This window comes from Chrysemys picta, unplaced genomic scaffold (genome assembly GCF_011386835.1).
Source record: "Chrysemys picta bellii isolate R12L10 unplaced genomic scaffold, ASM1138683v2 scaf1629, whole genome shotgun sequence".
Taxonomy (NCBI): Eukaryota; Metazoa; Chordata; order Testudines; family Emydidae; genus Chrysemys; species Chrysemys picta.
The window spans coordinates 1-13577 of NW_027054335.1; the positions used below are offsets into that span (position 1 = coordinate 1).

At 47.9% G+C, this 13577-nt stretch overlaps 1 protein-coding gene across 1 annotated transcript; it reads left to right on the forward strand.

Annotated features, from left to right (window-relative positions):
* Positions 1-4: 4 nt before the first annotated feature.
* On the forward strand, positions 5-12486 carry LOC135980032 (alpha-2-macroglobulin-like; the record flags this gene model as incomplete). The annotated part of the gene is made up of 9 exons (XM_065580120.1): positions 5-56; positions 4843-4964; positions 5906-5957; positions 6623-6706; positions 7131-7307; positions 7853-7937; positions 9151-9307; positions 9957-10031; positions 12170-12486. Coding segments are annotated over 9 exons (1098 nt in total), but the record flags the coding sequence as incomplete, so codon positions are not given.
* Between the last annotated feature and the right edge of the window lie 1091 nt (positions 12487-13577).

Consider the following 13577-nt stretch of genomic DNA (forward strand, 5'->3'; position numbering starts at 1 on the left):
TCTCTGCGTGAATGGAAGAAAAACGGTGTCCTGGACTGTGACCCCAATATCTCTGGGTAAGAAACATTCTAGCTCTGATATGTTTGGGGGGCAGATAGAGTGGCACAGAAATGTCAGGGGGCAGGGACCTGGTAGCTCAAAAATCTGTTGGTAGGGGATTCAACTTCCCCAAGACCCTTCTTTGGGGTGTTTTACTCCCATGCTTGGTTGGAGAGAGATAAGCTCCTCCTCAGACAAGACAGAGAACCCTAGATGGTTTTCAGCTGTTGGACCCCTCCATTCAAAAGACACTGTCTGTACAGTGAGGATCTCCATCAACATACTGCTCTCTAACACACCAGTGAAAGATGAGAGCTGGCTGGGTCTCTTCTTTCAGCAAGAAAAGCAGGTTATAGTCCTTGGTTCTCACTTGGGCCAGGACAGTCATCCAGAATGAGGGTGATTTTTGATGAGACTGGAAGCCTGAGATACAATTATCACCGACCTGCTTCATACCTGCCCATATCACATAGTGGAGAAACCATTTAGTTGAAATACCCCATGGAAAACTTAAAGTCCTGGTTAAATGGCCATCCTGACTAAGAGAAGAGCCCATCTGAAAGAACTTAAATTGTTGTAAAATCCTGTGCTGATTTAGAGACAGGCATGAAGCCAATCCACTGATTCAAAAGAGCTTTGAACTCTGAGGTATGTGAAATCCAGCTCAGATCTGGATACAGCTTTGTGGTTTGAGATCATCTCGCCACTGAATACAAATACGAGTGTGACAATGAGATTCATTACCTTTCTCCTTTATTTGATCTTTGTTTCTTCTTTCATTCTTCATTTGGCAGCTTTGTTAGTAATGAATCAGAGCTTAGCATTTCTCAAAGCCTCCCTGAAGTGTCTAGCTCCCCACTGAGCTCTTATTATAGCCCTGGTATCTGGCTGCTCAAAATCAGCAGACAGCCATTCCACCTCTGCCCTCCATCCCAGTGGAAATGTCTCCCTCTTTGCTTCACAGGTATGAAGTGCACAGCAATCACCTATAACTATGGGGATATTTTTTTCACTGAGGTCTAAACTCATGAGTAGACAGCACCAGCGGCTTTTCAAGTGGCCAAAGGCACATTCAACTATCATTCTGCACCTGCTGAGCCTGTGGTTGAAGCACTCCTTGCCGCTGTAGAGGTAGCCAGTGTATGGCTTCATGAGCCAGGGGAGTAAAGTGTAGGCTGGATCTCCCAGGATCACTATCGGCATTTCAAAATCCCCATTGGTAATCCTCTGTTCTGGAAAGAGAGTCCCTGCTTGCAGCTTTTTGCATGTGTCATGCACCTTCTCTGACCATCCCGTGTTGATGTTGGTAAAACTTTCCCAGTGATCCACCATAGCTTGCATTACCATAGAAAAGTACCCCTTTCTTTTGATGTACTCTGGCAAGGTGGTCTGGTGCCAAAATAGGGATATGTGTGATATCCGTTGTCTCACTGCAGCTCAGGAACCCCATCGCTGCAAAATCATCCACTATGTCTGGCACACTGCTGAGAGTCATAGTCTTATGTAGCAGGAAACGATTAATGGCCCTGCACACTTGGATGACAGCAACTTCCCACGGTGGATTTCCCACTCCAAATTGATTCCCAACTGATTGGTAGCAATCTGGTGTTGCAAGCTTTCACACAGCGATCGCCACTCACTTCTCCACTGTCTGTGCAGCTCTCATTTTGGTGTCAATGTGCCGGAGGGCTGGGGTGAGTTCTGCACACAGTTCCAGAAAAGTGGCCTTGCACATCCACAAGTTCTGCAGCCATTGCTTGTCATCCCATACCTCAAGAATGATGTGATCCCACCAGTCAGTGCTTGTTTCTCAGGCCCAGAACCAGCGTGCCATCTGCAGCTGCTCCATCACTGCCAACAACAACCTTGAATTGTTTCTTTCCGTGGTGCATGACAAGCTAGCCTGTGGGATCAGGTGTGTTGTGTTCACAATGCTCACCACAATAGTGCAGAGCTCTGCAGGATCCATGCTTCCCACAGAGATGGCGGATGCGCAGGTTTGCAGTGTTTTTGAAAAGAGTGCAAACATTATGGGATGCAGATATTATTATGGGATGGAGAAAACTGCATCATGGGATGTTGAAACCATGTTCCCAATCACTCCTGCATGACTTTTTTGCCCCCATGATGCATTGCAAACCCTTCCCAAAATACCCTGTGCTAGATGGTGGTGAGTTGCACAGTGCAATACTTACCCAGAGTGCACTGCTCACTGCATCAGTGCAGGCACTGTTAGTGTGGACGCGCACTGCCGATACAAGGAGCACAGTGTGGACATTCAAAAGCGATTTAATTACTGCCGTGGCTGCACGTTGACCTAATTTAGGTCTACTTAATTTTGTAGTGTAGACATGCCCTTAATAAACTCCTGACTACCCTCCACTTAACTCCTTGGTTCTAGCCAATTGCGTCCCCAAGGAGCAGAATTTTTTCAAATACTATCCTGATTCAGCAGCTGTCATTGCCATTCACTGTCATTAGGCTAAAACCGTTTCCTGGGAAACATCTCAGGTGAGCACATCTGGAATAAGTGGTACTGACCCTGTTAAGTAATTTGTGGATCTGATGGAGAATTTAATTATTTCTTCCCCTCATGGCCCTGATGGGCTAAATGGGAGCATTAACTGTTTGCTTGACCCAGCTAGGGCTCTATGAATAGAATCATAGATTCATAGATTCTAAGGCCTGAAGGGGCTATAATGACCCTTTAGTCCTGTGTAACAGAGGCCATCGTCCTCAGCCAGAAATCGGAGCCATTACTCCCTGCACTCCTATCCATCTTGCCCAATTCCTGCCAGGACTGGGAAGGCTACTGCAGAGTGATCCTCATGTCTTGTCTGCACTTTTTTTTTTGCACTATTGTTGTGCACTAGTGATGTAGCTGCTGATGTCACTGACGTAGCAGCACCAGAACAAAATCTTAGTGTAGACACACTAACTGGTGTAACCTGTGACTTGCACTAGTGCCACGTGCCCTGGTTTGAAATGAAAGTGTCAGAGTAGCCACCTAAAAGTTGGTGGCTGTACTCTGAGGCCACCAAATAATTTGTGGTGAGAATCCCTGTCTTAGACCATGCCTGCACTGGGGTTTTTCACACAGATGTAGCTGCACCAGAGCAAACCCTTAGAACAGTCCTGCTTCACTGGGGTGAGTCACTTTTCACACCAGTGAAGCAAGGCTGTTCCCAGGGTTTGCTCTGGTGCAGCTGCAGCTGTGTGAAAAACCCAGTGCAGGCATGGTCTAAGATACTACTACCATGTCTACACTACAAACTTATGTCAACTCAAGTTACATCGGCATACAGCTGCCACAGTTAGCACATTACTTGTATGCATGCATACTTGGCTCCTTATGTCAGAGATACGCGTACTTACCAGGAGTGCTTGTATCGATGCAGAGTGTGGTGCACCATGGGTAGGTATTCCACTGCTACTTGTCAAAATGAGAGGTGCACTAACAGTGGAGAAGCAAGTGATGATCACACTGTAGAAATGTGCTATGCCAAATTGCTATCAGTCAGTTGAAAATCACTTTGGAGTCAAGAAATTCACCGCAGGGGCTGTTGTCATGCAAGTATGAAAAGCCATTGATCGCCCCCTGCTATGCAGAACTGTGATTCTCAGCAATGTGCAGGACATAGTGGATGGATTTGCAGCAATGGGGTTCCCAAACTGCGGTGGGGTGATAGATGGCACACATATCCCTCTTTCGGCACCAGACCACCTTGCCTCAGAGTACATCAACAAAAGAGGCTACTTTTCTGTGGTTATTCAAGTGTTAGTGGATCACTGACATCAGTGTTGACTAGTCAGGGAAGATGCATGACATTCGCGTCTTTAAGAACACAGAACTGTTCAGAAAGCTGCAAGCAGGGACCTTATTCCTGACTGGCGGATTACCATTGGCAATGTTGAAATGCCAGTTGTGATCCTGGGCGACCCAACCTAACCCTTGTTCCTCTGTCTCATGAAGCCGTACACCGGCCACCTCGACAGCACCAAGGAATATTTCAACTAGAGGCTCAGCAGGTGCAGAATGACAGTTGAATGTCCTTTTGCTCATTGGAAGGGGCACTGGCATTGTTCACTTGCATAATATTTGCTCTTAGATATCCATGTTTCTATGCCTGGTTCAGAGCTGTGCCTGCACAAGCCCTCTTCTCCCCACAAGCCCAGAAGATCCAATATCTCCTGTCTGTTCCAGGCAGGAGCATGCCTGGAGTGCGTAGCTGGCATGTCAGCTGAGCAGTTGCACTCGACAAGGGAGAGTTGCTAGGTGTGCCCACCAAGCCGGGTACCCAAGAAAAGGAATTTCAAAAATTTGCAGGGCTTCAAAGGGTGTGGGAGTGGAGGCTTCTGGTTTCTGTGACCCCTGGCCAGCAGAGTTCACCATGGTGACCAGAGCAGTCAGCGTGGGGCATTGTGGAACAGCAGCTGGAGGACAGTAACAGATAACATAAGCAGTGAAGTATTTACACTATCACTGCATTGACCTAAGGACATCAAACTCGGCTCTATGCCGCTCGGGATGGCGATGTTATTAAGTCGGTGCAACAGGGCACTTACGTCTGTAGGAACCAAACTGAAATATAGACACATGCACAATTAGATTGACATGAGCTGCCTTGCGTCAGTCTAACTTTGTAATGTAGCCCAGGCCTACATGAGATGTGACATGAGCTCTCTCTCTACAGAGAGGTTTCCATGTAATCAGTGGTGCTGAAGAGTGGAGCACCATGGAAATGACATTGACACCCCTGTAGCTGCAGTGCCTGGCAGAACACTTATTTCTCTTTGTTTCAGGTAATGTGAATTTCTCTGTGAGTGCAGAGGCCCTGAAGACGGAGCTGCCCTGCGAGAACGAGGTAGCAGTGCTCCCTGAGACAGGGCAGAAGGATACAGTGATCAAACAGCTGTTAGTGGAGGTATGTGGGCCTCTTAGTCCCTGCGGTATAGAGAAGTGGTAAGTTTTCACACACTATGACATAGGCAATAAGCCGCGCTATAATGCTCTGTGTAGCATATCATGGTAACATTGCATAACCTCTCTCTTTCCTAGGGCAGCAATGGTTGCTGACATTGTTACCCAGTGAAATGAAATAGCACAGGGCAATGCTGCATACCCTCACCGTTGCAGGAAAGCAATAGCTCATTATACAGCGTCTATAATCAGTAACAAATGATACATAAAGCTGCATAGCCTCTCCATGTGTCATAAAAAAGCAACGATAACTAATGACATTTCATGATACCAACAGTAACACCAGTTATAATAATGTGTAATATTGTCCCTTCCTGTTATCCGTACACCCTATTGCTGTCCTGTAATGGAAAGAGAAAATCTGCAGCATTACAGTATGTAGAATTGCTGATATTCCACTATGTAGTAAGTTGTCTTTAACTTATCGCATCATCTGATGTTAGCAATGACACATAGTGCATGTCCTCTCTGTTATAGGGGCATTAAGGTACCATCTTGCACAGTGTGCTTCAGGTAACTAGTAACCCATGCAATAGAGCTGCACTATTCTTCCCTTGGGTGTGAAGAGACAATAACTTATTAGTAGCTGGTTTTTATTTTATTCTAACCAATTATTATTTTATAAATCTACAAGCATCAGTCCATGGAAATTTGCAAATCTCCCTCTTCCTCTGATTCACCCACTTGGCCCTTTACATTTCTCTCTGTCTTCATTCATTGTCTCTCCAATTTTGTCGAACTCTCTCTTCTCCCCACCTCTCCTGCTGCCTCTCTGTCCCTTTCTGAAGATTCCCCGCCCTGTCCTCACACAGACTCTGTTCCTGATGCCAGATGCTCAGTCTGTCTGCAGCTTCTCACCTTTCTCATTTTCCTTCCCCTCCCAAGCCCGAAGGGATTGAGACAGAAGCAACCTTCAACTCTCTGCTCTGTGCAAATGGTAAGGACCTCTCTGCTCCTTCTTCATCTATTTCCTTTGCCAGCGGATGAAGAGTGACAGCCCCAATGAGGGAGTGGGATTATTTGGGAGACTCTTGAGGGTGCAGTGAGAACTTGGGGTGTCAGGATAGAGACTAAGCAATGGTGGGGATGTTTCTGTGTGGAGAGTCGAGACACATTTCCTAATCATGAGGACATTGCTTGGAACATTGAGATCTAGGGCTTGACAAAGCCCCAGAGAATAGACTGCATGAGCAATCCTGGCCCAAGTCCCTGGAGGATGGGCTTAAAGGGGTTTAACGGGACTTTTCCATCTCTAATCTCTTATTCTATAGAGTGAAATTACAAACTGGATTCTACCATCTGCCAATTGCCAGCAAACAGGAAGGGCCAAAGAACTGGAGACTGCAGTTTCCCATTGGGCCAGGTGGTGCACCTCACTCCATAGAAAGTGCGGAGTTTTTCCCATGGGTCACAGGACCCCAAGCCAGAGGGGACAGTTGGGTGTCTCACTGTCCAGCTAGGAGGAATGGAGCTGCTGAAAGCAGGGGTTCCCCATGCAGGGGGCGGGTGGAAGGCAGCATTCCAGGCTCTGCTCTGGGACCCATTCACTGCTGAGCATGGGGGCATTTTATTGCATCCTATCTGTCTGATTTTTTCCCTCAGGAAATTCAGAAGCAGGGAAGATTTCCCTGAAGCTTCCACTGAACGTGGTGCAGGGCTCAGCCAGAGCCTATGTGACAGTGCTGGGTGAGTGCAGCAACTCAGAAAGGACCTGCCCTGGCAGCTGCGGCCACTGCTCCTTGTTTGCCTGCTGTGCCAGCCTTTCCACCTGGTCAGCTACTCACTCCCTTCATCAGTGTCCCCATCATCTCCCCATTCATCTCTCCTTGTCTCTTTTCCTGTTCCTGTTCTCCTTTCCCTGACCTCCCTTTATCAGTTTCTCTGTGTGTTGGCCTTTCTGTCTAAGTATCCCTATTCCTATCCCAGACATCTTCCTACCCTTCCTTCTCCCCATTCTCTCTCTCTCTGTGTTTCCTCTTTCAGGGTATGGCTCTGTCCTGTTTTTCCCTCTGTCCTTCTCTCTCACCTGTTACTGCCTGTGCTCTGTGATGCACTCTGCCTCCGCAGGCCACCTCTGGGCCACACTGACTCCCTGTGTCTCCATCCCCAGGCGATATCCTGGGCACAGCCATGCAGAACCTGCAGCAGCTCCTCCAGATGCCCTTCGGCTGCGGGGAGCAGAACATGGTCCTGTTTACCCCCAACATCTACGTCCTGGACTATCTGAATAAAACGGGGCAGCTGAGCGAGGAGACCAAATCCAAGGCCATCGGCTACTTAGTCAGTGGTGAGGAGGGACGGGGCTTTTCTTTCTTCACTTGCTCCCTTCCAAGATTGTGCTGGGAGCTTTCTGTTTCTGCCTGACCTACAGACAGAGCTTCCCTCAGCTGAGGACAGAGGGACTTGTGTATCTGGGGAGTGGGGTCCCCATTCGACACACTCTTGGCTCACTATTGTCAGTTGTCTGAGCACTACAGTTACGCGCACTCATTGCTCCACAAGAGCTACTGGCTGTTGTGTCCATCCTATGAGTCACCCCTATAGTGTGGAAATGCTGCACACAGTAGCCAGGTGAAATGGCTTCTCAGCCTGGGTGCTCTAGCTAACCAGACTGTGTGGTACTCCCCCTACTGGAATACGATGGTGCTGCCCATGTGTTGTATGTCAGTTGCCTCTGCTGACTAGCTCGTGGGATGGAGACGTGTATGTTTGTGTACCAGTGCTGGCTAGTACACATCCGGGCCAGGAGCCCCTTTACTGGCTGAGCTGGTGAGCTGCTCTCTCACCCTCTATTGTTTGATGTATAAATCCTGCTTTAACTTTCCATTTCAGGTTATCAGAGGCAGCTGAATTACAAGCACCTGGATGGCTCTTACAGCACATTTGGGGAGCATTACAGGCAGCCGGGGAATACCTGGTGAGATTTCTTGCCAGTCACGCCTCCCCTAAACCTCCTCTGTTATATAGTTATAAAGGAAGTGTTAAATTTTAGTCAACTGGTGATGCTGTTAAAGGCCCGAGGGCTTGCTGGAGCTTTCACAGTCTCTTGGCATATCACACCAAAGGGAATAGGTTTCATCAGCCTGCTGTGTATAAAAAGCACCTGTTCCCACTGGCCTTGAGGAGAGAGAGAACTGAAGAGGCAAAGGGGATGGGATGGTTTCAGATCATTTTTGAAAAAAGATGAAGAGATCCAGGGGAGGCTGTTCCAGACAGGGAGCTGCAGAGGGGAGACTCTCATACCCGTAGTGGTGAAACTGGGTTAGAGGTAGAGAGCAACCTGGTGCTAGATAGGACCATAGGAATTGCTATGCTATCGATCGCCCATTATCAAGATCATTAATAGGTATATTAAACAACACCAGTCCTAGTACTGAACCTCGCAGCACCCCACTGTTAGCCTTGTGCTATGATGGAATTGATCATTTAATTCTAGTCTTTGTTTTCTGTCCCTGAACCAATTTCTGATCCACGACAACACTTTGACCCTCATCCCATGATTATTCAATTCATTTAGACTTTCCAAAAGGCTTTTGAGAAGGTCTGTCAGAAGACACTACTGAAGAAATTATGTCAATGAATTCTCTTTCATTCAGCTCTTTATTGAAATGTTCAGGGAATTCTAAGAGATTAGTGAGACACAATTTTCCTTTGCAGAAGCCATGCTGCTTAGACCCCATCAGATCATGTTCTTCTGAATCTTTTATTATGCTATTTTTAATTGTCATTTTGACTAGTTTACTAAGTACAGGCAAACTGGCGTATAACTCCTTGGAACTCCCATGGAGCCCTGTTTAAATATAGATTCAACATTTGCAACCCTGCGGCCCTCTGCTATAAGAGCTGTATTTAGCATGAAGAGGGCTCCTAAGTTTGAGAGACTGGTTGTGTCCAGGGAGGATTTTATAAACAGGAAGAGAGACTTTGAACTGGATCCTGAAATCAGTGTGAATGAGACTGTGGAGGTGGGTGAAGGTGGAGGCAATGTATTCATGTTCTCTGCCCCATGGCCACCAGCTCTCTGGCCCCTGCTGCTTCCCCTCAGGCTGGCGATGCCCCAGGACCCCGTCCCCTCCAGCGAGCACAGGGCATGGGAGGGAGCTCTCACCACTGTCCGCACTCTGTCGCAGGCTGACGGCCTTCGTCCTCAAGTCCTTCGTGCAGGCCCGCTCTCACATCTTCATTGAGGAGAAGCACATCCAGGATGCCCTGGCCTGGCTCGCTGGCAAGCAGAAGGAAAATGGCTGCTTTCGCAGCTCCGGGACGCTCCTGAACAATGCCATAAAGGTGACGTATCTGCCCAGCTGGATTCCCATGGGACCCATACAGGACTTCAGTGACATGGAGAGAGCTACAACTCCGAATGGGAACAGCTCAGACACATCAGCACATGGGGCCAGGGTGGGAGGAGCAGGGGATGACGTGGGCCTGGGAATTACCCTGGAGATACGGATGGGCAGATACTGTACTGTACGTGGGACCTACTATGGGGAGGAGAAAGGAGGGGGCAGATACATGGTAACTACCATGGGAGGTAAGTGGGGATAGAAACGCAGAGTGTGTCTACATGGCAGCTGGGAGTGTACTTCCCAGCACAGGCAGACAGCCACGAAAATAGCAGTGTGGCCATGGCAGCTCAGGCTAGTTGCCCAAGTACATACTCCAAGCTTGAGCATGACTGTATTTGGGCAGCTAGCCAGAGCTGCCACCCATGGCCACACTGCCTTTGTTAGTGTAGCAGCTTGGGCGGAGCTGGTGTGTGCATGTCTCACGTTCTCCGCTGCAGTGTAGACATACCCATTTGTGAGAGCTATCATGGGGCATGGCAAGAGTGGGCAGATAAAGGGCATGAGGATGTAGTATGTAGAGGGCCCAGCAGGGAAAGGCTTTAGGTGCTGCGTGGGGTTAATGTGTCTCTCTCTGTGGTTCCCTGCAGGGCGGGGTGGACGATGAGGTCACGCTCTCTGCTTACATCACCATCGCACTGCTAGAGATTCCTCTGCCCATCACTGTACGTATCCACACACACAAAGTCCCCTTCATGAGTTCCCCTGGGTCAGCAGCCTCCCCTCTCCCCCACTCCCTTTACCCATTCGAGTCCTGATAGTGGCAGCCTGCTGCCTTGATAAAGGGACCTCTAAGGAAAGGAGAGAAAAAAACAGTCTGGAAAGGCTTTGGCTCTGGCTCCAGAATGAGACGGTCCCCAGGCCTCAGAAGCATCTGGGTGTGCAGTACTGGTTCTGGCCGAGCTCTGCTTCTTTGATTGGCTCTTTATTTATTTGCTTTTTTTTAATATGCACAATGGAAAAAAGAATTCCAAATTCATGTCAAAAGAGCTGTAGTGCTCGGTCACTGTCTCCTGTGTGTCTGGCTGCAGCTCAGATGGGTCTGACTGATGGAAGCTTTTCAGCCTGACAGCGTGGCTACTCCCTTCTTCATTATTCCTGTTTGCTTTATATAGTCTCTGTAAACGTACTGGGGGTCTAGTGTTAGGGGGTTTATTCCTTCACCCTCTCACTTCCCTGGTCCTTCTTCCACGAACAGAGAGCAGCAATACCCAGAGTCCAAAGGTGCAAACAATTTGATGTTTATTGGGGTAAACTTCCAGCAAGCATAATTCCAATTTCCTTCTTCAGTGTCCCCCTTCCCAGCTCTGACTCCACAGAGCCTTGCCTGTGTCCCTGTTCCCATTCCCTGTTCCTATTCCCAGCCAGCGAAACATGATTCTAATTCCCCCAGCTCCAGTCCCTGTTCCCATCCCTCCCCTTACTTCCTGATTGACTGCAGACTATATAGTAAAACTTGAGTTCTGCTTAGCTATACCTTAACCAATCATTTTACTGAAATTTAACTAACCAATAATATAAATAAAATATATACCTAGCTCATAGAGCTGGAAAGGACCATCGAGTCCAGCCCCCTGCCTTCACTAGCAGGACCAAGTACTGATTTTGCCCCAGATCCCTAAGTGGCCCCCTCAAGGATCAAACTCATAACTCTGGGCTTACTAGGCCAATGCTCAAACCACTGAGCTATCTACTTATCCTAACATATTATAACATGGTTATTTAACCAATTATATTCCACCACCTTAATTAGTTTACACCCAACAAAATTAATTATACAGCAGACAGAAACAATCACAGAACCAAACTGAGATTATACAGACAAACAATAGGGAAGTGGAGACTATAGAAGAACAAAGAGATGAGGATTTCACATCCCAGCTATTGATAAGTGAGTTCTTGCCAGACAGGACGCTATCAAACTAAGTTTCCTTTTACATTTTCTAGGCTCTTCCCTTTCTCTGGAGGTGATAGGAATACAATCCTGTCCTGATATTCCTAACAGCCCAATAGCACCTTATTTCAATGTGACTAGTTTGGAATGTGAGGATGTGACCGTACATTTCCCAGTTTATGGCTGCCTCTGCTGCTTAGCTGAAGGCCTTAGCCTAAGAACAGAGCTTCAGACTGTCACAGTACGAGAAGGCCCTTACACAGGCAGACAGTGATTTTGATTCTTTCTTTTATATCTCTATAACTAGCTAAGTGATAAGAATACACCTAAATTCTTAAAGTATAGGCCTTTACAGACAGGCCTGAATATCTATATCCTAACATCTAGTCATGCTTTTCATTGGATGAATGACTGGGAGGGATTATATACTAGTTGACAGCTGTTGGCCCATTGCTATCCATGGCAGTCTGTTTCATTCCACATGTTTTCTTGGTTAAAATTCAATAAATAGCCCTAGACACCTCAGATTACCTTAATTTCTCCAAATTGTGAAGGCTTCGTATCTAACATGGCTATCCCATGGAAGGCAGGAATGTGATTTTTGTAACTGCTGAGACTGTCTCAGCTAGACACATTTAAGCCACATTTCTGTGCTCAGTGGCCCACGGTGATGGGGTAACCAAATTACTACAAGAGTCTGAGTTCACTGGGACCATGCAAGTGACTGGTGTCAAACAGTCACTCATCCCATCACCAGAATCTGTGTTATATTAGATCTACTGCACCTCTTATTTAAATCCATCTGTGCTCTGTGGCCATGAGATGACAGCCAGCACAGGCAGTGCCCAAAGCCTAGCTCATATCGTCACACTGCAAACACTGATTATTTCCCCTCTATGCGCCCCGCAGCACTCTGTGGTCCGTAGTGCTTTATTCTGCCTGGAAACAGCTATGGAGCAGGGAGGAAGCCACGTGTACACAAAGGCACTGATGGCCTACGCCTTCACCCTGGCAGGGAAGGAGGAGAATCACAGGGCACTGCTGGACTCGCTTGATAAGGAAGCTGTGAAAGAGGGTGAGACCTGTTTATGGGCTCTTCTTCTGCATCCCGGTCCACTGGCCCTATGTAGCCTGGCAGGAGAAGGGTTTGATTGTTATTGCTATAACCTTCAGTGTGTACTGCGGCAGGTCGGGATTATTTAGTCTCTTCACACATTTTAGATCAATGAGCCTTAAAAACCCTGGCACTGGCCATTCCTGGGATCTGACTTCATAAAATGTGGGAGACACATGCACAGGTGCAGCAAACTAATTAGACACTGAGAGTTTCCACATCTGGACTGTATCAACCCACTTGAGGGATTATTTAATATTTTCATGCTTTGTATTGACATGCCCAGCAAGGGTTGGAACTCCATTCTCTATCCTCAGTGACAATATGTCAGTAACCCTCTTGGCAAAAACCAGATATTCGGTAAGAAACATTTCCTTTTCTCCTCCGTCTCCCTTCTCCCACTGCAGATGGCTCATTAGCAGCTCAAATTGCAAAGTGGATCAGCAAGCAGCAGAATCCCAACGGGGGCTTTTCCTCCACCCAGGTGAGCTGTTCTCATCCCCAGCCTCAGACACCCAGGGCAGGAGGGGGAGGCAGGAGATATATATATCAGGTGGCCAGAGAAGAACGAATAACCTAGCACTGAAACAGAGACAGACTCCTTCTGGGGAGGGGGAGGGGGCGACAGTGCCCTCGCTGCAGGGTTTAGAGAACCTCTGTTTCTGAGGGGGTTAGATCATGGGATAGTCACAGCATGGAGCATGGCTACATCAGATCCCCACAGGCCTTAGTGGGCTAATGGCAGGAGACTGGACAAGTGATGCTCTTGTGTACAGAGGGCAGACTTGTCGCCCTGAGCATCCACCAACATGACGCTTTCCTCAGCTCCCCCCAGCACTGACCCCATCCAGCCCAGCCAATCCAGCTCGGGAGCTGAGGACTCCCCAGAGAAGCAGCAGCAGCTAGCCACTGCCAGACACACCTTGTGGAGCTAGGGTGACCAGACGTCCCGATAAAATCAGGACTGTCCCTATATTTAGGTGTTTGTCCCGCGTCCTGCTCCGCTTTTTTTTTTTTTGCTCTGCCGGCAGCCCCCCCGCCCCATGTGTCCCGATATTTTCTTCCTCTCATCTGGTCACCCTAGGTGCGGTGGGGGCACCATCCCGAGTTATGTAGAACCAGAAAGTGCTACCTGATTAAAGGCAGCCCAAAACACATTTGAAGACAGTGCATGAAGTGTTTCCCTTTGGAAGACTACTTCAC